At 26.9% G+C, this 23,013-nt stretch overlaps 1 protein-coding gene across 3 annotated transcripts in view; it reads left to right on the forward strand.

The window, feature by feature from the left end:
• The window catches only part of LOC122848620 (AF4/FMR2 family member lilli), a 68,650-nt gene that overhangs the window by 23,424 nt on the left and 22,213 nt on the right, over positions 1-23,013 (forward strand). For all 3 annotated transcript variants that reach the window (XM_044146809.1, XM_044146811.1, XM_044146810.1), the window contains exons 2-4: positions 10,804-10,984; positions 19,078-19,719; positions 19,825-19,866. In XM_044146809.1, the coding sequence (XP_044002744.1) occupies positions 10,804-10,984; positions 19,078-19,719; positions 19,825-19,866 (865 nt within the window). The remainder of the gene's footprint in view (positions 1-10,803; positions 10,985-19,077; positions 19,720-19,824; positions 19,867-23,013) is intronic.

Consider the following 23,013-nt stretch of genomic DNA (forward strand, 5'->3'; position numbering starts at 1 on the left):
GAACAGTGCTGCTGTTGTTATTGTTGCGGTTATATTTGAAAATTAGAAAATGATGTATGTATGTTATCTCTCTTATGTAAAATTTTAATCATAATACTGTAATAGACAGTTGCATACAGTACTGTGTATATTAAAGCGTTAATTACATTGCTAATGTCAAACTACCTTGTGACACATTACTCAACTAAATTGTATAATTTTTATTTGACGTTTTAATTTTTTTTAAATATATTAATCAATGATATTTATTTTATTTTCATTATGAAGATGTATTATTTAATTTTACTATACTGTTTATGATAATGAGTGTTGCGAAAAAAAAAAAATACTTGAAAATCGATTAGATAAATTAAATTCGACTGTCAATATAAAATTCAAAACTGTCTCAAGTTACAACAGCTATTATCGTTTATTTTTTTTTTTTTGTTCTAATGATTTCATTAAAATTTTCATAATCGCAATATGTATTTCAGAAGTATATTCATAAGTCAATTAGAGTAATTACTTTTTGCTATAGACATGGTTAATATGAATTTTGCAGATAAAAAATGAAAAAAAATTAATATTGAAAACCACGAGTGTACAATATTAATGAGAACGATGAAGAAATAAAAAATAAAAAAAAAATATGTTAATAATAAAAATGAAAAAAAAAAAAAAAAAGTATTATACTAAAAAAGTCTATGGGGTTTTTTTTTTTTTTTTTGTACAATGTAGTTTATTGGTATTTCCGCCATTTTGGTATGTCGCGATCGCGCCGGAACGGATGGTGCAGAGATCATCAGGGGCCACAGGCAGCATCAGAACGTTAGGGGGGTCAAAGGGGGGGAGAAACAGCAATACGCCTTTACTGCCTTTTGCCACTACTAGCGTCGCCATTACTACCACAAATTTACTATTATATATATGTACACAGACATAGCCATCACATACATACACATTTGCACTAACCTCCCCTTTAATTCTTCTCTTTCTGTCTTTTTAAAAACTCCAACAGTTTATCTCATTTTACCTTTATTTTCATTCTCTATCTTTTTTTTTATATATATATTTCTTGTTTTATCTGTCTCGACATTCTGGTTGTTTCAGGCTCCCAATAAAATCCAACCAGCTTATAGTAAGTATACACTGAGAGTCAGATGCGCGTGACGTAGGTCGGGAGCCCTCTTGCTCAAAAAAGAAATAAATAAATAAGCGAGAAAGAATGATAAAATTTGCGGAGCTGAATGTGAGGTAAACGACTTTCGTACTCACACATTTATATGTATCAACAGACAGACATTGAGACACACAACGAAAATGTAAACTAACCGTTGAAAACGACTCACATATTTATTTATCGAACGTGGGATTTGAATTTTTATAGAGACTCTTGGCGGTATAACCTTTTAACTTATTTTCTATACCAAATTCTCTCAACGTTGTATAGATTATTTTTATTTTTTTCAATACTTCATTTTTTTTAAACCCTATTTATTTGGTATTTTTTTCTTTTATTTTTCCATTTCTATCAAATTGCTAAATTTACGTTTTGTTGATTTTGGCAAAAAAAAAAAAGATTATATTCTGCATGTTCAATTTATTGTTTATCGGAAAAAGAATCTTGTTATTCATGTTGTTTTTTTTTTATTTATTTATTTATTATATTTCATATTTTTATTACCTCAAAATTTATTGAATGATAATAATTCTTGAAATTTAATATACATTTTTTTTTCTATTTTTTCTTTTTGTTATATTATAAAATGAAAGCTAGTCTAAATCAAAAATAGACATCCGTATTTTATATAGTTATTATCCGTCAAGCATGTGAGGATCTATTATGTTGTTTATTGATATGAATTATGATAGCCATTGCATAATCAATTTATCGATAAATGTGTTGTATATATGTTATATAAAACAGTGCACATCCTGACTTGTAATCTAGACGAATATATTATGACTTGGTCTATTACCGCAAATCCTGCTTGCCTCAAACAGAGATAGAGACAGACAGAGACAGAGTATATTATAGATTATACAAATATGTATTTCAAGTTATAACCAACACACTGTATAATATAAAAATTTGCATAGATGTGATGTGATGAATTGAAATATAATAATATAAATTACTACTTGAACAAATTCAAAATTAATTTGTGCTAATATTTTTATTAATGCTTATATTATTTAATTTATCAAGTGTCACAAGTATCATCGACATATAATGATATATTGATATCCAACACTGGTAGCGCAAAACAGTAGCAGTAGTTGTACGTCGTTAACATACTGCGGTCCATCCATTCATCCCTTTCCACAATCTAAACAAGGACGATTCGTCGATTGAGTGCGCATATCAATTCGCTGTGGAAATTCCATGCATATCCCATTGCTATTTAGCTATGTATATACACAGTAGCCATATAGTACTATAGCTATGCGTTTATTTTTTTTACAAGTCCAGTTAGTGAGTGAGTGAGTCCAGCGAAAATAGAGAAGAAGAAGCAAGTTTGAGGTTTAGTGCTATTACAAATATATATAGATAAAAAAGAGGCGGAGGAGAAGAAAGAGGAGGTATGCTTCATTCTCAGCAGTCAGAATAAGCGAAGTGAAATGCCGGCAGCTGCCAAAGTACTACATATAAAACAACTGTATATATACATGCACACACAGATACACTACTATACTACTTAACTCTTATAAATTTATATATGAATACAAGCTAGTTTTTCGTGTCTCGACTGTATGCTGCTGCTGCTGCTGTTGCTGCTATGCTATTATGTCTCTTTTGCACCAAAGGATTTTCTGTAATATGCTTTTATCTTTTCTTCTTCATGGTATTATTACTATACAATATATTAGCAAACGAAACACACCAAAGAGGAACTTGCTGTGTATTGAAGAGGACAAAAAAGAAGAAGGGGTTAGAGAAGAGGACTCAAGAGAAATCTCACCCACGTTTTACGCGCGAGGCGGCGTGACGATCGAACGGCCATTTTGATAATCTCCCACTATTTAATCGCGCGCGCACCACCTTCTTCCCCCCTTTGACTATTTTTTTTTTTTTCTATTTTTCTTCATCGTCTTGGTCTTCTTCTTCTTTATCTTCTTTTTGACTGTGCTTTTTTTTTTTATTTTGAGCTTTTTTCTATATCAGCGTATTGTATAGCAAAAAAAGAGCTTTTTTTTTTTTTGCGAAAAATACAGTGATCGGCTACTTTTTTGTTTGCTCATATTTTTTAAACTTCTAATTAGGTTTTTTATACAAAATTTTTATGGTATTTGCGTACCCAGTAACTTGGATATTTTTTTCTTCTATTAATTGCCTTTTTATTTGTTGAAAAAAAAAATGTTCTAGAATTTTTTTATTTTTCAAAATTGGTGTATATCAAAATTTTTCGAATTGTACAGAAAATTTTCTAACCACCATTGTTGTATTTAAAAAACTTTTACTTACAAGTTAGCCAGGAGTAGAAAAAAAAAAAAAAACATTTAAACTTTATTTTCAATATCGTCATCTTAATTTTTTGTCTTTGTCGTAGTCGGCATCGTTGATCCATGCTTCTCCCACCTCCTCCTCATCCTCCTCTTCCTCTTTTTCCTCTTCCCTCACCTTTACCCTACCTAAACTGCGCGCGATCTCGCTATGAAGCTACACAATGTCCTTCATGTTTTTTCTCACTCACTCCAGTATCAGTTGGCTCGTGTGCGTGGCTCGATCACAACCAGAAAGTGCCAGTTTAAATCGAGTATATATCTAATCGTTGCATTTACAATCAAAAATTAAATAATTAAATATTAAAAAATAAATTGATTGGTGCAATTTTCTAATCATAATATAAATATTATCAGTGTTTTTAACTTTATAATATTCATAAAGTTAAACTAAAATTATTATTATTTTTTTTTATCATTTATCAAGTTTATAAAAATAATAATAATAATAATAATCATGTTGATGACAGTGACACGTTTAATGGATAAATATACAAAGTTTGTTTTTATTTTTAATTTTTTTTTTCTACTCAATTGATTTACAATGATTTTTAATTTATTTTAATAATTTTCTATCATCATTCTAATTATGAGCTTTATAAGCGTTAAAATATTAATTTATATTTGAGTTAATCCGGTATTGACATGTATGTATTTGTGATGAGATTATTAAGCAGATCTTTAGCTCACACTCATGCTCCCTCTATCAATTTATCGAACTACTATGTTTATACATAACTTTCAATGATTTATCAAGTTTCTTTGTGTGTATATGTTTGTGTGTATAATGAGTACACTTGTTAATGTGTATAATCTGTTTTGTTATTTTAATTTTTTTATTATTTTTATTTTTTCTTAAACATTATTTATTATTATAAATTTTTATCATGATTATTACTCATCATATAGTCGCAATATAACACCAAAGTAACGACGCAAAGGTGACCTTTTAGGTTTACATTGCGCGCATATTCTAAAACATTTATTATATTGTGTGGTGATTTTAATATGTAAAAATTATTAATTCATAGAATCAAATATTTAACTATATATGAAAATATTTTTAAAGCTAAGCAGCTGCAAATAAGTGAAGTTACTACTGCTATTATATCAACTACTTTTTTACGTGATATTTATTATTGTGTGTTACCGCAAACATCTCGTTAGTGCCATTGGTTTTTTTAACATTTTTTTTTCCTACCTTATTTCATCTTGAGGTGCTTATTATTACTGAGTACACTGAGTTTATAAAATTTTATTTTTTATCATTTTTTTTTATATCACTTTTGTTGGTTTACTGAAAAATAAATGAAAAAAAAAAATTTTTCAAGAAAGCAAAACTGCATACAAAGATACTAATGAAATATATTTAGAGTTACATTTATGCAAAGTTGATAACCAGTAATAAAAGAAGATAAAAAAATTTTAAAAAACGACGTGGTTACGTTGAAGCGCGCGTTTCCGGATTAGCCGCTTCCTCGGGGCCATGTCGTCATGTGTGTGTCTATTTAACGTGTGACAATATATTCTTAATGTTAACGAAAAAAAAAAAGCTTTTTTATTTTCATTCAAGTGTTTAATATTTATAATTTTATATCTGTTTGTACAAACAAGTATATAGTATATTAATTATTAGCTTATTGCTTTGTGGTATTATTAATAGAAAAAAAAAGAAATAAATAAACAGGGAAAAAAAGAATCAAGTTATGATAATAATTGAGGAGAATGATTTACCTTCTCAATTGTTTATTCACATGATATATTAGTGTTAAGCTTGGGGTTAATACGTCAGAATTATATTTGGATACAGTGCAACATCGAAGTCAGTTGTGCTTCTAAATACTCGGTGAGTGGTTTTTTGTCTTTTTTTTTTTTTTTTCTATTGCCCCTTTTATAGCTTGACACACAAAGAAAATAATAAATAAATTACTGGGAAAATTTATAGTGTGTTGGTTTAATGACAGAGACATTTCATGTCAACTTGTGGCTATAATATTGTTGATATATTTTTTATTTCAATTTAATATATATGAGTTTGAAAATTTTACTCTCATATATACCTAGACACAAATGCAATTCACCAACACTGCCACAAGTGCCTTAATGACGTAAATTGATTATTCATATTTATCAGAAATGTTTTTTTTTCCTTGTTATAAAATTGATGACGTTTGTTTTTTCGTTCATTGCCTCGCGTGGAAAATATTATTTTAAATATAAACAAAGTTTAAATAATTAATATATGCAATAATTTTATAACAGATAGGTGTTTTTTTTTTTTTTCTTTGAGATATACCTTGCAAAGAAATTTTTTAAAATAAATTACATAGAAAATTGTATTGTCTGTGTGTGGTCGGAAGCTTGGCGACCTCGAAAATGAATTCGATAACAAGGTTTCTTCACAAGCAAAATGACAACAATCTTCATCAAGCGTAGTTGTCGTTTTTTATTATTATATTTATACTTTTAAAATCCAAGCTTTGTGTGGGTTTAAAGATCAAGTCAATTAACACAAAAAAAAAAAGAAAAAAATAATTCAAAACCACTGTTCAAAATGGGATTTATTATATATTTTTATTATCTATGAAAAATGAGTTTATTTTTAAACATAAAGATAAATTATTAAAATATTTATTTTATCATGTGTTTTGTATAATATTTAACAGCTCTAAAAAAAATATACAATATATAGCATAACACCCAACACATTAGATGTCTATTTTAAAAATTTTATTTTTAATTGATGTAATGAATTTATATATATATACAAGTGTGCTATAAATAAACACTGACAGTTTACGAAAAATGATTTTTTTAAAAATGATATTTATGTTGGTCAAATTTGATAATATTATTATATTTTTTTTTTATGAGTCAACCGAAGAGAAAGAGGTCGCATGCGTCGTACTTAAAAGAGAGCACGTGCTTGCAATCATTTATGTGCATGTTAAGAATTAAATTAATGTTAGTTTTTGTAAACTTGATGATTTTTGTTAAATTTTTAAATTAAAAATGACGATAATAAAATTTTAAAAAAGGGTAGAGTATCGGATAAGCCAATTGTAACGTAAAATGAAATATCGATTTGTAATTTTCATGTTTAGTGGTTAAATTAAAAAAAAAAAAAAACATATAACTATACCTGTGTGTAGTAGAATAATATACCTAAAAAAAATAATTGATTTATTTTTATATAAATAACCACAATTGGGTTAAAATTTTCATAAAAATTAATTTAAAAAAATTTAGATTAAATTCAGTTTAAAATTGATATAGAATATATATTTTTTTTCTCTCTCTTTCTGCCTAGTATTTATTGTAGCTTTTTGCTATTATTAAATATTTTGCCTCTCTTATAACCATAACGTAAATTATTATCACGGCATTCATACACGATAGACTTGCGTGACAAGGTCACGGTCGGGTCGTCACGGAACTCCTTCATACGAGACAGGTTAAAGTCATGAAATACTTTTGTACATTATAATATCATCATTTATTTCAAACTCTTATTACACATACACAAACAGACACAAGTAAAATAAATATATTTGTCTCATCAATTTTATTTTTAAATTTCTTATTACTGGAATTTTACATTATTTTTTATTTTTTCAAGAAAAGTTTTATTACCTCTGTGCGATAATAAAAATAAAAAAGAATATGAAAAATAAAAAAAAAAAAAAATATAAATTGCGATGAGTAGAATAAAAGGTAATAATAATGAAAAAATAATAATAATAATAAAAAACTTTTATTATGCTTGAAAAATGTTGAATAATAATTTAAAAATTAAAAAAAAAAAAAAAAAAGAAGCATACATTTTTGAAGATTAAATGGTGATTGTGGTTGAATTTGGTGTGTTAAATCTCAGCAAGATGAAAAGTATGTATAAATGATAAGTTGAAATAAGACGAGAAAAAATATTTCTACGGTGTATTTGTATGACAGATAACTGATGCAGCACAAAAGGACTTTGTACGCTTACAGAAAATGCAAAGTGCTTTATACCAAAGACATTATTATTATTTATTTATTATTATTTATTTTTATTTTTCTATATTTATATATATATATTGAATCGTTTTTATATTGACTTATTTATACTATAAAATATTTATTTTATATTTAAACTTTGACCTTATTATTATTTAACGTGATTTTTCTTTTTGTCGCAATAATTTTATTTAAGCATCAACTATTATACTAGAAATATTGTAGTAGTAAATAAAAAGGAGAAAATATACAATTGTTGTGGTAAAGGGGTAAACGGAGACGACAAGGACGAATGTCTTTTGCTTTCTTATTTACTTTCAGTAAGATCCGAATGAGGTTGAGTCAGGTCACGAAAAAAAAAAAAAAAACACCAACAGAAAAAGTCAATTCATTTACGTTTTTTTTTTTTTTATTCATCTTCTCTTTTTGTTTTTATTGTTAATTGTTATTGTTATTTTATTATTTAAATATTTATTTAATATTTATTGTATAATAATTAATTTTTTTTGGAGTAAATTTATATGTAAATGTTGATTTAAAATAATTTAAAAAAAAATTGATATCATAAACATTGATCATAGAGTGGATTTTAGAGTGTTTATCGATGATAAAGTAAATTTACTTATATTAGGCTTGTATAGAATTCATAATCAGTAAAAGTAAATAAAATGGTTAAAAAAAGTCATAATAATAAATTGCAGAACCGGCTGCACGCGTTGGATATAAACAACAATTTACCAATGGCTTGTCGATAAAGTTAACGTGAATTTTCAACGGGTACAATGTTCTATACTCGATTATTTTTTTAAAAAAAACTACAAATACATACACACAAATATACTACATCAATTTATGTTTATATATTTATGAGTTTATTTGGTCATTAACTTGTACTTTTGGTTTGTTCATTTTGTCAAATAAACATAACGCGTAGAAAATTTTTTAAAAAACATAATAAAGATAAAAATATATATTGTTAATGATAATAAAATCATAAATACTAAAAAAGTTAATAAACAAGTTGTGTAAAATAACAAATAAAAAAATTAAAATAACATGAAAATATGTATGAAAAAATTGTTGACTTAAATTTATATGTTATTTTTTGATTAATTTATTATGATTGATGAAATGATTCAGTGATGTGTATACATGAATCAATGATTTAATTTATTTTTCAACAAACGGAAAAATTTATATATAGGTATATAAAAAAAAAATATAAAAGAGAGAATTTACTTTGAGTCGCGACACAGTATGCGCGTCCGTTTGATTTATTAATTTGCCTGCGGCTAACGTCATCGTCAACGTCGTCGTCTTCGTTGTCGTCGTCATACAGACAAACGGCTGTTTTGTCAAGCTGTTAAGGGGATGAAAAAAAAAACAAGATGAGGGTATAACTAAGAGATAAATTAAGCCAGTGGTTTAGTGAAATTTGTGCGCATGTTGCGCTCTAATATTTTTCTATTCACAAGTTTATTTTTTTTTATTTAAAATTGATTTTAATTTTCTCTTATTAACATGAAAAATAATTATTTATTTGAATTTTTTGAATATTTTATTTATCATTATTAAACACTGTAAAATAGATGAATATTTTTTTTTATATTATATTTTTTTTGTTATTTAATTTTTAGCTTTTAGATTGTACCTAGTGTATAGCATGGTTGAGTGGCAATTTGCAAAGTAAAGTAATTCGCATTTGGTGAACGTGGGCATTTTTTTTTTATATATATATTTTTTTTCTCTGGTTGGTTCATTGCATTGAAAGTTTTCTCTTTGAGTGTCGCTTTAACTGAAATAGAGTTTTGTTATCTATCTACATCTGTGTCCTCTATTTTGCTCTAGGCAAAATCATCATCATCATGTTCGCCTTTTGCATATCAAGAAATAGAAAGGATAACTTTATCCTTTTTTTTATTAAATCTTCTCTCAGGGGGTCTTGTTTTTCTTTCTGACCAATTCTCTGATGCAAGATTTAACTAAAATGGCATTTGGCAAAATTGACAAAGTTAAAAACAAACATTTTGAGAGTTAAAAAAAAGAGAAAAGAAAAAAAAATGATAATTACATTTGTTTTTTTATTTTAATGATATTATTATCTTGAATTTTTTTAGTCGAGGGTCGATGTTTGTTCCTTACAAAGCAATACACATAATCGAAGGACATAATTTTCATCATTATACATTTTATTTCAAATGTTTACATATAATACTCTCTTTTTTTTTCATTGAGTCAGCCACGAGTGTCAATCGGTGTCAGTATGTCAGTGTCGAGGCGAAAACAGTCAGAAAAATATATTTTAAAAAATATATATAAAAACCCACGATCTCCGGATATCCATACAAATAAATATATTCACATCAAAATAAAAAATAAAAAAAAACAACAATTGTTTTTCAAATTTATCCATTTAAATAAAAGCATCAACGATGGCGTCTGTCGTCTTCTACTATCACAATGTAAATAAAGTTGAGCTTTATCTTCAACTTGCACACTATCTTTATCAAACATTTATACATATTATTCCTCATCTTTTCACTTTCCATTTATCAACCAACATCACCGCAAACACACTTATATATATTTACATACTTATCCAAAGAAAAAATGTATAAAAAAAAAAACATCTACAGTTTTAAATTGTTCAACTCGTAGATCAAGTGTAGCAAACTTGGTGCGAGAGCAAAAAAAAAAAAAAAAAGATCACGTGTGTTGGTTTGTGGTATAATTGAGAATTTGCAAGTGTAGAAGCACATTTTGTGGTATTTAGCCTTCGCTTTGGATCTCAAAATAACTGCGACAACTCATTCTCTCTTTTTTTTCTTCTTTTTTGTTATCTTATGTATATGTTAGTTTTGTTGAGTATAGTGGCATTTTTTTAAATTCTTTTTTTATTTTTTTAGGGTGAGTTTTAAGTGTGTGTTACTAAAATTGAAAGTGTATATAAAACCATGTGTGCATGTTTATCATCACAGTGAATTTTTTTTTAATTTTTTTTTTCTTTTCGTTGTACACTTTTTGTATTTCAATGTGTCTAAAGTCAAGCAAAAGATAGACAGAATGTACGAGTTGTTGTTGATGGTATTTTTCCGCCCTCTTTTATGCCAACTAAACTCAATTTTTTTTATTTTTATTTTATTATTTTACCCATTACGCTCATATTTTATTCGAGAGTTAAATATTAAGAGCTTATTTTGTTGTACTTTAATTGTCACAGTGACATTTGTATATAATAATTATTTAAATAACATTTTAATATTTTTGAAAAATATAATTATTTAAATGTAATAATAATTTTTGTATTTATTAATATTGTTACAGTGTTGACCGGGACCGGCTTCGAGAGCGTGAGCGTCAGGCACGCGCGGCGATGTCGGTCCAGGCTGAGACGGTAGCGGGTGTTTTACCAGATATGGATCGACATGGTCACAATAATCATGCCCATCATCATGTTAATTCACATCCGTCCGCTGCCTCATCACTCTTCGATGCTCCAATCAGAGTAAGTTTTTTCATTCAATTTTTATATTTTTAATTTACAATCAACCGCATAATAAACCCCAATATTAAAAAAAAGACCCTAAAATAATTTGAAACCTTTATTTATTTGAAAAAAAAAAAAAAGTAAATATTCATTTTGTTTAATTTAACTGGGTGGAAATTTATTGGTTTAGTTGAAACGTGCTTCACATGCATTTCATTGGTTTCTCAAAGTGCCTCCTCATATATCTTGGTGGCTTGACGTTGAAAATAAATAAAAAAATATATTATAAAAATAAAATTGCAATCTACAATTGATCAATGAACTGGATCTTTATAAACAACAAAAAAGAAATTTTTAATTGGTTTTTTTTTTTTTATTATATTCTCTGTGTGATTATTGCGTCAAGGTCCAATAGGGTTTATTGTAAAAATAAAATAAAAACGAATTATATATTGTATATCTCAACAGGTGTCTCAAGTTGTCTTAAACAATTACCAACACCTCTTTTTTATTGTTAAATTTTTCTGGCTACCTACTGCTATATTGCTTCTTGACTCAATTTATTCTCAAGGTTCTCAATAATTTAAAACAAAAAAAAAAAAAATTACTAAATAAATAAATAAACTGACACAGTTGTATTGAATTATAGTTGATTGTCAAGGGCATTTGAAGGAAGAAAAAATAATGATAAAAATAAAAATAAAAAAATGGCCAACTCATATAAATTGAATTATGTCATATTATGGTATCACATTGTTCGTCAATATGAAAAATAAATGACACGAGCTTATCGACATTTTCATTTAACAATTGCAACTAACACAAAAAGCAAAGGAAAAATTAAAATAAGCAACCAAACTACCCAAGTAAATTCATTATCATAATTTAATAATCAAATAAATTAAAAATTAAATAAAATCAATTAATTGATGGTTTAATTTAAATCAAATCAGATAAACAATATATGAATTTTATTAACGCTTACGACGACGACGATGATGATGATGATGATGATGATGATGATTATTGTATTTTGGTGACATCAAGTATATGCAATTAAGCGTAAAACTAAGCTCTGTGTGTGATTTGTAGGTCGATTCGATCGACTATAATATATATACATAGATTGTCATCCGGGCTTACGTAATCTTGGGGCGCATGTTGTTCGTTTCTCCTTCTTGTGTCCCCCCATGTTTGAATTAATTTCCCATTCTGCCTCGTCTACTCAATACACATGCATATTATTATTCTCTATATATATTTATTTTTCTATTTATCATTGTATAATATATATATATTTGAATTCATCTTGCACATGTTCGATCGACCATCTCACTCTTTTCAACTATTATAATGAATAATAATCATAATAGTATAATTTATATCGCTGTATATGCATATACATGTGTATGTTTATTTCATGTATATATTGTGCAAATTGTGAATTCATAGAAATAATAATAACTTGCAATATAATACAACCATCTCGGACTTTGTGTAGCACGCTTGATTACAGACTACTGCAGCAGTTGTTCTTTGAGTGGTCTCTTTTTTTTTTTTTTTCTTACTTTTTGTACACTTTGTGTCTTTTTTTTTTTTTTTTTTATCATTATTATTTATATTTATTTTGCCACTCGATGAAGCGTGTATCATTTCAAGGCTTTAAAGATTGCGTCTTTGATTTTAAAACGAAAAAAAAAAAAATTAAATTTTAAATTCAGATAATTATTGCAATTTTTATTTAAAAAAAAAAAATGACAATATTATTATATTGTTTAATATTTTTTAAACTTTTTTAAATTTTATTTTCAAATTTTTTTTTTTTATTCAAGATATTCCGAGGTCAAGTTGAGATATATACTGATAATGTTATCACGTTTGACACGATTTTTGTCTGGTTCGTGTGTTTTATTTTTGAAGCAGAAAAAAAAATAATAAAAAGAAATGATAAAAAATGATTATAATCTTTATCATAAAATACTTGTGGTATTGTTGTAATAATAATGATAATAAAATTTATCATTGTTATCGGATAATTGATAATGAATTTTACCATATTCAAGTGTTTTAAATAATTTATTCACTTTGTTATCATAATAAATTAATTTGCAAACGTGCAATCTTTATTACAATGTATTATTTATTTAAAATCATCATTTTTTTATTGTTTTTTAAATGATAATTTTATATTTTTTCTGCTTAATTTTTATTATTCATTGTTAAATTAAATTAAATATATTATAATAATATTTGCAAAGAAGCCTTGGGTGTTGATCGAAGGTCAACGATGCTACTCAATTACCATATAGTATATTTTTTTTATTTTTTTATTCTTTTTACTGTCATTATTTGATAAAAATCCTTGAATTAAATTCTTCAAGCTTGTCAAAATATTTCAAATTACATTGACAAGAATCAATTTCATTTAAATTTAATATAAAAAATATGCTCATATTATGTAAAAAACCATTTGTACTTTTTTTGGTTTTTCATCTGTTAAATCCTTTTATTATTTTTTATTATTTTTTCTATTTTGCACTCGAGGCTCGACGCGACTGTTCGTATATATTCGTTTCCGACGCGACGTTGCATAATTCAAATCTTTGTTCTCTCTTGTTCAGCTGCTACATATACATGTTTCAACTCTTTCTTCATTCTTTGTCTATATAGAAACACATTTATTTTGTCTACATATATTTTTTGTACATCGTAATGTTCACAGTGGCGACAAGTCACGTGATGAATTTTTAAGAGACACATTACACGATTTTTCTTCTCGACTAATTCAAAACCGTTATTATCTTTTTTTTTTTATTTTAATTTTACAGTTGACAAATATTTGAATAATCAAGATAAAAAAAATAAATCCGTAAATTCATTCATTAAATGCTTATGGTAATTTTTATAAATGATTTTAAAAAATTTGTGACACAATTTTTTCATTTTTATATGATTTGAATAGTTGTTGATTTTTTATTTAACCTGTTGGTAAATATTGATTTTCAAGGTGAATAATTACAGACAATATAATTTTTTTTTTAAATAATAAATATTAAGTTATTCAAGCTCATAAAATATAGTGTAATTTTATGACAGTTTGTTGTTTTGAATTTATCAGTAGTATAGGTAAAAAGATAGTCAGCCATATCGTTGAAAAAAAAAAAAAAAAAATTAAGTAAAATAAGTTGAACTAGTAGTGGTTGAATATAGTGTATATATAAGTGTACGCGAGGGGGTGTAAGAGGATCGAATCAATACCGGTGTGTGAGAAAAGTGGGCGGGATAATGCGATGGCTTGACGAGACTTAAGAAAAAGTGAGATGGAAAATTCTTGGTTGCTTTTTTTTTTCTTCCTTTAGCTATGTACAATTTCTCGATTTTGTTTTTTCATCTTTTATTTTCTCTTGGCAATACCTATGTGTTTTTCTTCGTTTGCTTTTACCGCATTTCTCATTGTCTACTTTTATCCACCCCCTTATCCTTCACCCTATTTTTCTCCTTTTTTTTTCCATTCAATTTCTTTCACCAACTGGCAAAAAGACGGAAAAATAATACCCATATACTCCTGTCTGACATTTAATTGATTTGTTCGCTTTTTTGAAACGACAATGTCTCATGATAAAAATAATATTTATATCTGTTTAAATATTTATTTATGAATTTATCTATTTATTTATTCGTTTCTTTGACATTCAAATAAATTACAAAAAAAAAAAATACTTGTTGATTAACTCGTTTTATAATAGACATCAATAAACATGAATATTTTTATTTATACTTGACAAAAAAGCTTCAAACATTTAGTTTTCTGTGAATTAAAATTATATGCAAATTTTTAAACTCAACTTCAAATCAACTGCAACAATAATTAACAAAAATAAAAAATTATAATAAAATTTAAAATAAATAATATACTGTTTTATATTCAAAGTAATTATTTTTCGTTATAACCCAATTTTCTACGTCAAATTGAGTTAAAATTTCTACCTGAGATTTATCCAATTTATCATGAAAAATGTCATTTATCATAAAACGAAAATTTCAAAGAATAAAAATCATAAATCATTTCACAATCTTGACTACAATTTTATATCTAAAATAAACTTTTAAAAAAAATCCTGAAAATACTATATCTAGTTTAATAATTTTCAAGTTGATTGAATAATAAAATTCAAAAAAAAAAAAATAAAATAAAACTTGAATATTGTTTGATTATTATTTATTAAATAATTTATAATAATAATTAATAATAATTATAATGAATAATTGTAAATTTAATTTTATTCATTCGAGTATGTAATAATATATTTGATTGAGTAAACTGTGAATTTTCGTGAGTGTCAGTTGGCAAGTGATTTAAATATGCGAAATTGTTGTCATTTTAGTCACCCACTCGTGTGCCCATTGCACTTTCCTCCCTCTCTCTCTCCCTTTTTTTTTTCTATCTATAGTTTTGCCTGTCGAGTTACACTTGTGAATCTCTCTTTCTCTCCTCTTCTATAATTTTTTTTTTTTTAACTCGTGGAGCTTTGCCAAGGGGCACAATTAATTAATCCCTTCAGTCCATCTGGTTTTATCTTTCCTCAACCCTTTTCATTTTACATATTTAAATTTTTATTTTTCAACATTAACATGTGTGTCAACTTGTGACATCATCGATACATCCCATTTTCTTGCCAATTCACACTGCAATGTATAATCACTCTAAACTATTATTAATTTTAATATGTATTTTTTTTTTTTTTTTTTTTTTTTTGTACTTTAATTTCCTGTATACCAACGTATGCTATACAATTTGTTTGTTTGTTTTTTTTTTTACGTTTAGAAATTTTCATGTACTGATAAATCTACACAAACTTATTCACGTCTTTTTTTTTTTATCAGAACTTTTTTTGTACATTGACAGTTTATTCAGTCTGTATAACCGAGTGCGAGTGCTTTTTAATGGTGAACACAACAAAAGCCCTTTTTCAATTTTACCTCTGGCAGTAGACGTTCACTCGAGATTTTTTTATTTTTTATTTCTGTCTGTCATATTTTTTTTTTATTATTATTTATTTATTTTTATTTTTTTTTGTGTTACTTCCGACGTTTCTCGCAGTTTTATTTTTTTATTTTTACTCGGTTCGATACACCAACCACCCGTTCTCTTTTCTGATTTCGATTTTTTTTTTTTATTTTACTTTTTTCGTAACGTATCTATTTTATAATCATCAATTTATTTTTATTTGAAAAAATATATAAAGCAAAGGAAAAAACAAAAAAAAAAAAATAAATTATTTATTACAGACATGAGTTTTTTCTCAGCATTGGAATGTTATTTTGACATTCTGTTATTTATGGATAAATTCAATGTAACACGTTGGAGGTGGTTATGTTGTCGTTACCGGTAACTCGTCTTGCCAACACACTTGTATATTATGAATATATACTTGTTGTATTCATATATGTATTGCAATCTGCTCGATGACTCTACAAATTTATTTTTATCCATTGGCCAGCTAAATATATTTCAATGTGTATTTAAACTTGTTATATACACTTTGATTTTAAACCACACTCGACAATATTTTCCAAGTATAATTTCGATATATCTGCAATTATCAAGTGCATAAATGAAAAATAATAAACGTTAATAGTTAAGCTTAATTGATCATGTATTTTTGTAACTTTTATGTGTTTACACTAATTTAAAATATGATGGAAAAGTTTTTTTTGGTATTAAATACAAAAAAAAAAAAATATAAAAAATAGTAGAGATTGAGTAGACAAAGCCGCGGGCTTAAAACTTGTTTTAAAAAAAAAAAAACGACCCTCAGTTGATGACTGTTAGTTTGTGCGATCGAGTTAAATTTTTTTTATTATTTTAGGATTCATTTTTTTATATTATTATTTTTTTGTTTCTTTTCACTTTGAGTTTTATATATTTTTTTCTCTTTCAACTCACACGATTTATGTATTTCTCCTCTGTCTGGTGTCTGAAGGTTACACAGGAGTTGTAAAAAAATAGAATAAAAAAAAAATATATAAATTGAGAAATACGTCAAGGGTTGTTATTTATATATACGAGGGATAAAAACGATAAAGTTGAAAATGTAATCACAGAGTGGATCAACTCCTTTATGGTTTCCTCAAATGATTAGTACGTTCAACTGTCTCTTTGACTTTATGATAATTTTTTTTTTATTATCATTTCATCACTATACCCCACTAAAGATTTCAATCAGTAGAAAAAATAAACACATTGTGAAATGAGCTCGTTATATGATTCTAATAACTAGAAATAAAAAAAGCAAAAAAAAAAAAAAATTATCACTGCTTGTCATTTTGTCTAGTTGATTAATCACACATACTCGGTGTATATTTTATTTATAAATTTGAATTTATATAAATATTGACATATCTATAAATTAACCAACTCATAATATCTAATTTACATAATAAAATTAAATTACTCAACATGGCTTTTTGTTTTTTAAATATTTTTCTTTTTCTCCATCATAATTTTTTATTTAAAAGTTTTGTCAGTATGGTGAAAAATAAAAAAGAAAAAGTGATTATTATTTTTTTTCTATTATTTTTATACTTGAAAATGGAAAAATTTTATTCGACGAAATGTGAATTTAGCATTCACCATAGATGATGCTAACAAACGCAGCCAGTCATAGACATTTTTTATAGAATAAATTTGTGTGTGTGTGTGTGTGTGTGCATCAAGCAAGATGCGAAACACGTACATTTTAAAATGGAAAGCCCGAAGAATAATGGCACGTACGCCCTTACGCTCAACTTGGCTACATCATTTTCTCTTTTTTTTTATTTTTTTTCTCTCACTCATGCAACATACATATTTATTCAAATAAGAAAATAAAAATAAAACAAGTATAAATAAATTAAAAGCTTAAAAACAAAACAAATTAAAGTAAAAATAAAAATATAAAGTTAACTTAATTTATATCTTAATGTCAAATGAAAAATTTTACTGTAAATTTTTCAATAGATTGAATCAGTAATATGCAAGAGAGAGAGAGAGAGAAAATCAAGCGTTTAAAATCGCTAATGAGACGCTAATTGATCATTCAAGTAGATCTTTTAACAAACTCTTTGGTTCTTTGTGTATTTTCCTTCCTCATTTAATTCTCTATTTATCTCTTAAACTTGCTCTCTTGTTTTAATCCAACAACTATCTATCGTGGCATCTCTCAACACACACGAGAGATTTTATAGGTACCAACAGCCTTCTGAAACCTTGACTCTCCTGTGATTAATTACAACGTCGTCGTTTTATTCTTGATCAGTATGTGTGTGTGCACTCTCCTCACTCACTAACTCACTACCTCACTCATACATAAATATAAAATTTAATACAATTACACATATGCATATAAACATGTATAATATTAACCGGAATTCATCTCCACTCTGAAGTGGCTACAACTACTTTGATATATACATCAGCATTGTCTTAAATTTAGTATCAAAAATTATATTTTAATTATACATATTATAAAGAAAAAAAAAAAAATAGAAAGAACAATATGAATATAAAATGAAAATGACGAAAATGATAAAATTGTTGGTGCAAGTATAATTCGTAGATGTGGCGAAAGAGAACGGTAAATGGTGAAGGTGAAGTTAGGCGAGGTCGTGACGGACGTGAAAACCCTGACCTGATCATAGGCCCCCTTGTCACCCATTTGCGCGCCCACTCTTACAATCCTCCTCCACCTCCCCCTCCTTCTCTTCTATATAATACACTCATAAAAAAGTAAAGAAAAAAAAACACATAATAATAATAATCATGATAATTATATTTACCAAGATCCAGACGATCCTTACTTCAAAGTTGTTTTGTCTAAAACGTTTCAAGGCAAATGACGAAAAAAAAAAAAAGGAATTGTTTTAAAAATAAAAAAAAATTAAATGAGATAAATAGTAGTACAATCCCATTTTAGTCAGACATGCCTTTTTTTTTTTTTTTTCTAGTCGATTAATTTTTGGGTAGGATTAAAATGAAACATTAGCTGATAAATTGACCAATAAAATATAAATTGTGTGTGTTTCGTTTGAATGAATAAATAATTGTTTTTTTTTTTTTTTTTTTGCTACAGGTTAATCCAGATGCCCAAGATCGAACAGCACAACAAGTACATGCAAAACTTGGAAATTATTCATTAGTTAAACATTTACTTGAAGATGAGCCAAAAAGATTATTTGGTATTGAGGGTGTACCAGCAAGTCCTGCACCATCAACATCATCATCATCGTCATCATCAACAACGCGACTCACTGCCAGCACAAATAATTCACGTATATCATCATCATCCTCATCATCATCACAAGAATTTAAAAAACCAGGATGTAATGGACCAAGAACAAGTACATTATCATCAAATGCCTCAAGTCATACATCACAACGTGGTGGTTTTATTAAACCAGCTGATGGTAAACCACCCTATGGTGGACGTGGTGGATATCCTGGACAACCAGTTAAACATGGTGGTAATAGTAATGATCACAGAAGTCATGGTATTTTACCAGCGAAAGGACCACCATCATCATCCTCATCATCCTCAACAACATCATCATCAACAACAACAACATCATCATCATCAATAATATCTGGTAATAAAGGAGGTAGTAGTTTAAGTGGAAATAATAATAATGGCCCAGCCTCTTCCGGTAGCTGTCCTCCTTCAACAACAAATATTCAAAATTCGAGTAGAAGACTTATTCGCATACCACTTGAACCCGTAAGTTATTTCAACTATTAGCATTAAATTATTACATCAATTTTATGTAATAATTTAATATTTATTGATAATTGAGATAATTAATTATTTATTTTTTAATTTCAGATTAATCCTGCTGAAATTACTGACGTTGATGTCATTCTCAAGGTAACACTTAATTTTTTTTATTTTCAAAACTTCAATTTAAGCAAAATTTATATCATCTATCTTTACTTTTTTTTTTTTATATTTATATAATAGGTTTTTGTTAATTAATTAAAATCTTGTTGTTTGAAATTATAATTAATAGTTACTTTGTAAATTTAATGATGTTTATAAAACTTGCATCAAGGTCATTATTACTTGCAACTTGAATATTGGTTTTTTAAAAGATGAATAATAATAATAACAGTGAGAAAGTGTTGAGAGGATAATAATAATAATAATAAAAATAATAAAAGTAAACGGAAAATTGTGTAAGAAGCAAAGTTTATAGAAAACAAAATACACAATGGACTTGTTTTATTGATCCAAAATGAGACCACACGGGTTTCTTTTTCTCTCTTTTTCTCTTTCACTATTTTTTTATTTCTCTTTCTCTTTTTATAACTGTCTCTTTCTATATATACACATACACATATTGTACGATGAGTCACGCATGTAATTTCTGATGTTGCCCTCGTAGTATTATTGTGTTATCTCAGTGGTTTCTGCTGGTACACATATCACACCAATGTCACTATGATTCATCTCTCACACTGTGCACATTTTAATATTTTTAATTTCACTGTTTTCATCACAGTGTTGTGTCCAGGCTTGCATAATGGAAAAAAAAAAAAAAACAAGGGGATATAATGACTCATAATTTTATTAAACATCTAAAACGAATCAAGTCACTAAACTTTCTCTCCTTTTTTTTTTTCGATTGTCTTTTCTTTTTTTCAATGTATAAATATTTTTTATATAGGTCAAATTTCATGAATTTGAAATATCATATGTATTTTTATTTATTTATTTCGAATTTTCTTTGTATTTTTATTGTGTCTGTGTATGTAAAAAAAAATAAAAAAAAAGTAGGATGGATTACTGTGTATTGTTGATAAATGAGGGTAGTGGTTAGACTGTGTGCTATATGTATACTAGTTGTAGTTGTTGAAGTAGATGAAGATACTTGCGATTGCGCTGTTGATGCTGTTGTTGTTGATGATGACGACAACAACAACATTGATGATGATGGTGGTGCTTGTGTTGTATAGACGCACACTTGGCCAAGCATAGCATGAATTATTCTCACGGCTGGCCCGTGGGAAAATACAAGTTTTGCCGGTAGGCATCATAAATGCTACTGTTAATTGCCACAACCAATTCTCTCTTCTTTTAATAATCCCTTAAACTATTTATTATATTCTATTTGATCTATATAACTGCAACATTTATCAATAAAATAATCTTGTAATTATTAGTAGTTGTCAAAGTATTTGTTTATTGATATTTTTCTTCATCTTCTTCTATAATAATATGTATCAATTTGTATTTTGTGTATGATGATAAATGATACAGGGTCATGTAAAATAAAATGTTTTCGTCGTGACATACAGTACATCACGTGTCACAGGTGTATGAGATAGAATCTGGGTTGACATCTATTTCTATAACTTGATATAAAAGTAGTGGGATTATTTTGTGTGTATATATATATACACATGTTGACTGTTTTGTTGGTTAAACTGGCTGACTAGTTGGTTGGCTTATGCATTCAAACAGACAGAGTACTCAATTGATTGTGTCATCAACGCGCGTCAAAGACTTTTCGAGATGACGAGAGCACATGCATGTCACTCTCGGTCAATTGATTACGCAATTGACACTAATCCTTCAAATATAAATAATTTTTTTTTTTTGTTTATTTTTTTAAAAAAGATTTATTTATTTATTTTTTGTTTTGTTTAACTTTTGTGATCTATAGAGAGTATTTTAGCGGAAATGTTACACTTTGAAGGATGCATTACTTGTGCGCTAGTCCCAAGGGCCACTTTTGTTGGAGTGCTTTGAAAAAGAGGGGCAATGAGGATGAGGCAAAAATCTCTTGACTTTTTAGTAAAATAAAAAATAAATAAAAACAAATAAAATTAGAAAAAAAAAAAAATAATAATAAAATTGTTAGCAAAAGGGATTGTTGAAAGTAAGAAAAATATAATGAGAATTAGAAGTACTTGGAAAAAGTAGAATAAAAAAATAGAAAAGAATTAAAGAAAAAAAAAAAAAGAAATGTCGGTAAAGATCATGATGATGATGATGATGATGATGATGATAAAATGAGACAGGCACCTCCGCCTAGCTTAGCTTGCACTAACGGGTTTTCGCTTCTTCACGTGCTCAGCATAATTATCTCAAGTCTCAGTTATAAAGTCACCTGCCTAAAGCACGTGTGCAGGTGATATTTAACATACCCTCACACTGATTATCTTTATTTTTTTTCATTACATTATTATATCTCTTTGTCGTCATTGGTATTTTTTTTTTCAATCCAAATTTATTTCAACTTATCATATTATTATTTCGAATAGTAATAAGCCAAATCATCATCAGCTATAATATTTAATTTCTTCTCGAATTTTAGAACCAAAAAAAAGCTTGTTAAAAGCTCATCTTTGTTGTTGTTGTTGTTGTTACTTTTATTCTAGCTGAAAAAAAAAAACAAAAGAAAAAGTCATTTTTTTCATCTGGCAATTCTTTAGTTTAGATATACACACCTCACTTTTGTTTGAGTGTATATACCCGGTAGTTTTATCGGTACTTAGTGTTGTTAAAGTCTAAAATCGATAAGTCGATGGATGCCAAGTACACTGGCATACGTGCAACATGACCAAAGAGGCATCACACCTTGGTATCTTTCTTCTTTCACTTTATATATCAAATTGACTTGTTGTGACAAGCTGTATTAAAACTTGTCTGATCAATGAGCAATCACCATGAAGATATTACATTATTATTATTTATTTCATTTTTTATATACTTTTATTTTTTTTTTGTCGAATAAATATTTTATATAGGTATATATTATTTTTTATATTTTTTTCTCTCTGCTAACTCTTGTTTCATTTTAATTTTTTTAACTTTTTTTTCTTGGCCATGTATTAAACCACTTTGTCTTTGTGATTATATCAGTGCAAGTTTATTTTATTGTAACTCGTTTGTGAACTTGGTTATAAGTGACATTTGCACGTTTCTCAAGCTCGTATAACAATGTTCTCCTTTGCAGCTTTTTTCATATAATATTTTTGTTAACTCTTTCTTTATTTTTTTTCTTTGTTT

This window comes from Aphidius gifuensis, linkage group LG2 (assembly GCF_014905175.1).
Source record: "Aphidius gifuensis isolate YNYX2018 linkage group LG2, ASM1490517v1, whole genome shotgun sequence".
Classification (NCBI taxonomy): domain Eukaryota; kingdom Metazoa; phylum Arthropoda; class Insecta; order Hymenoptera; family Braconidae; genus Aphidius; species Aphidius gifuensis.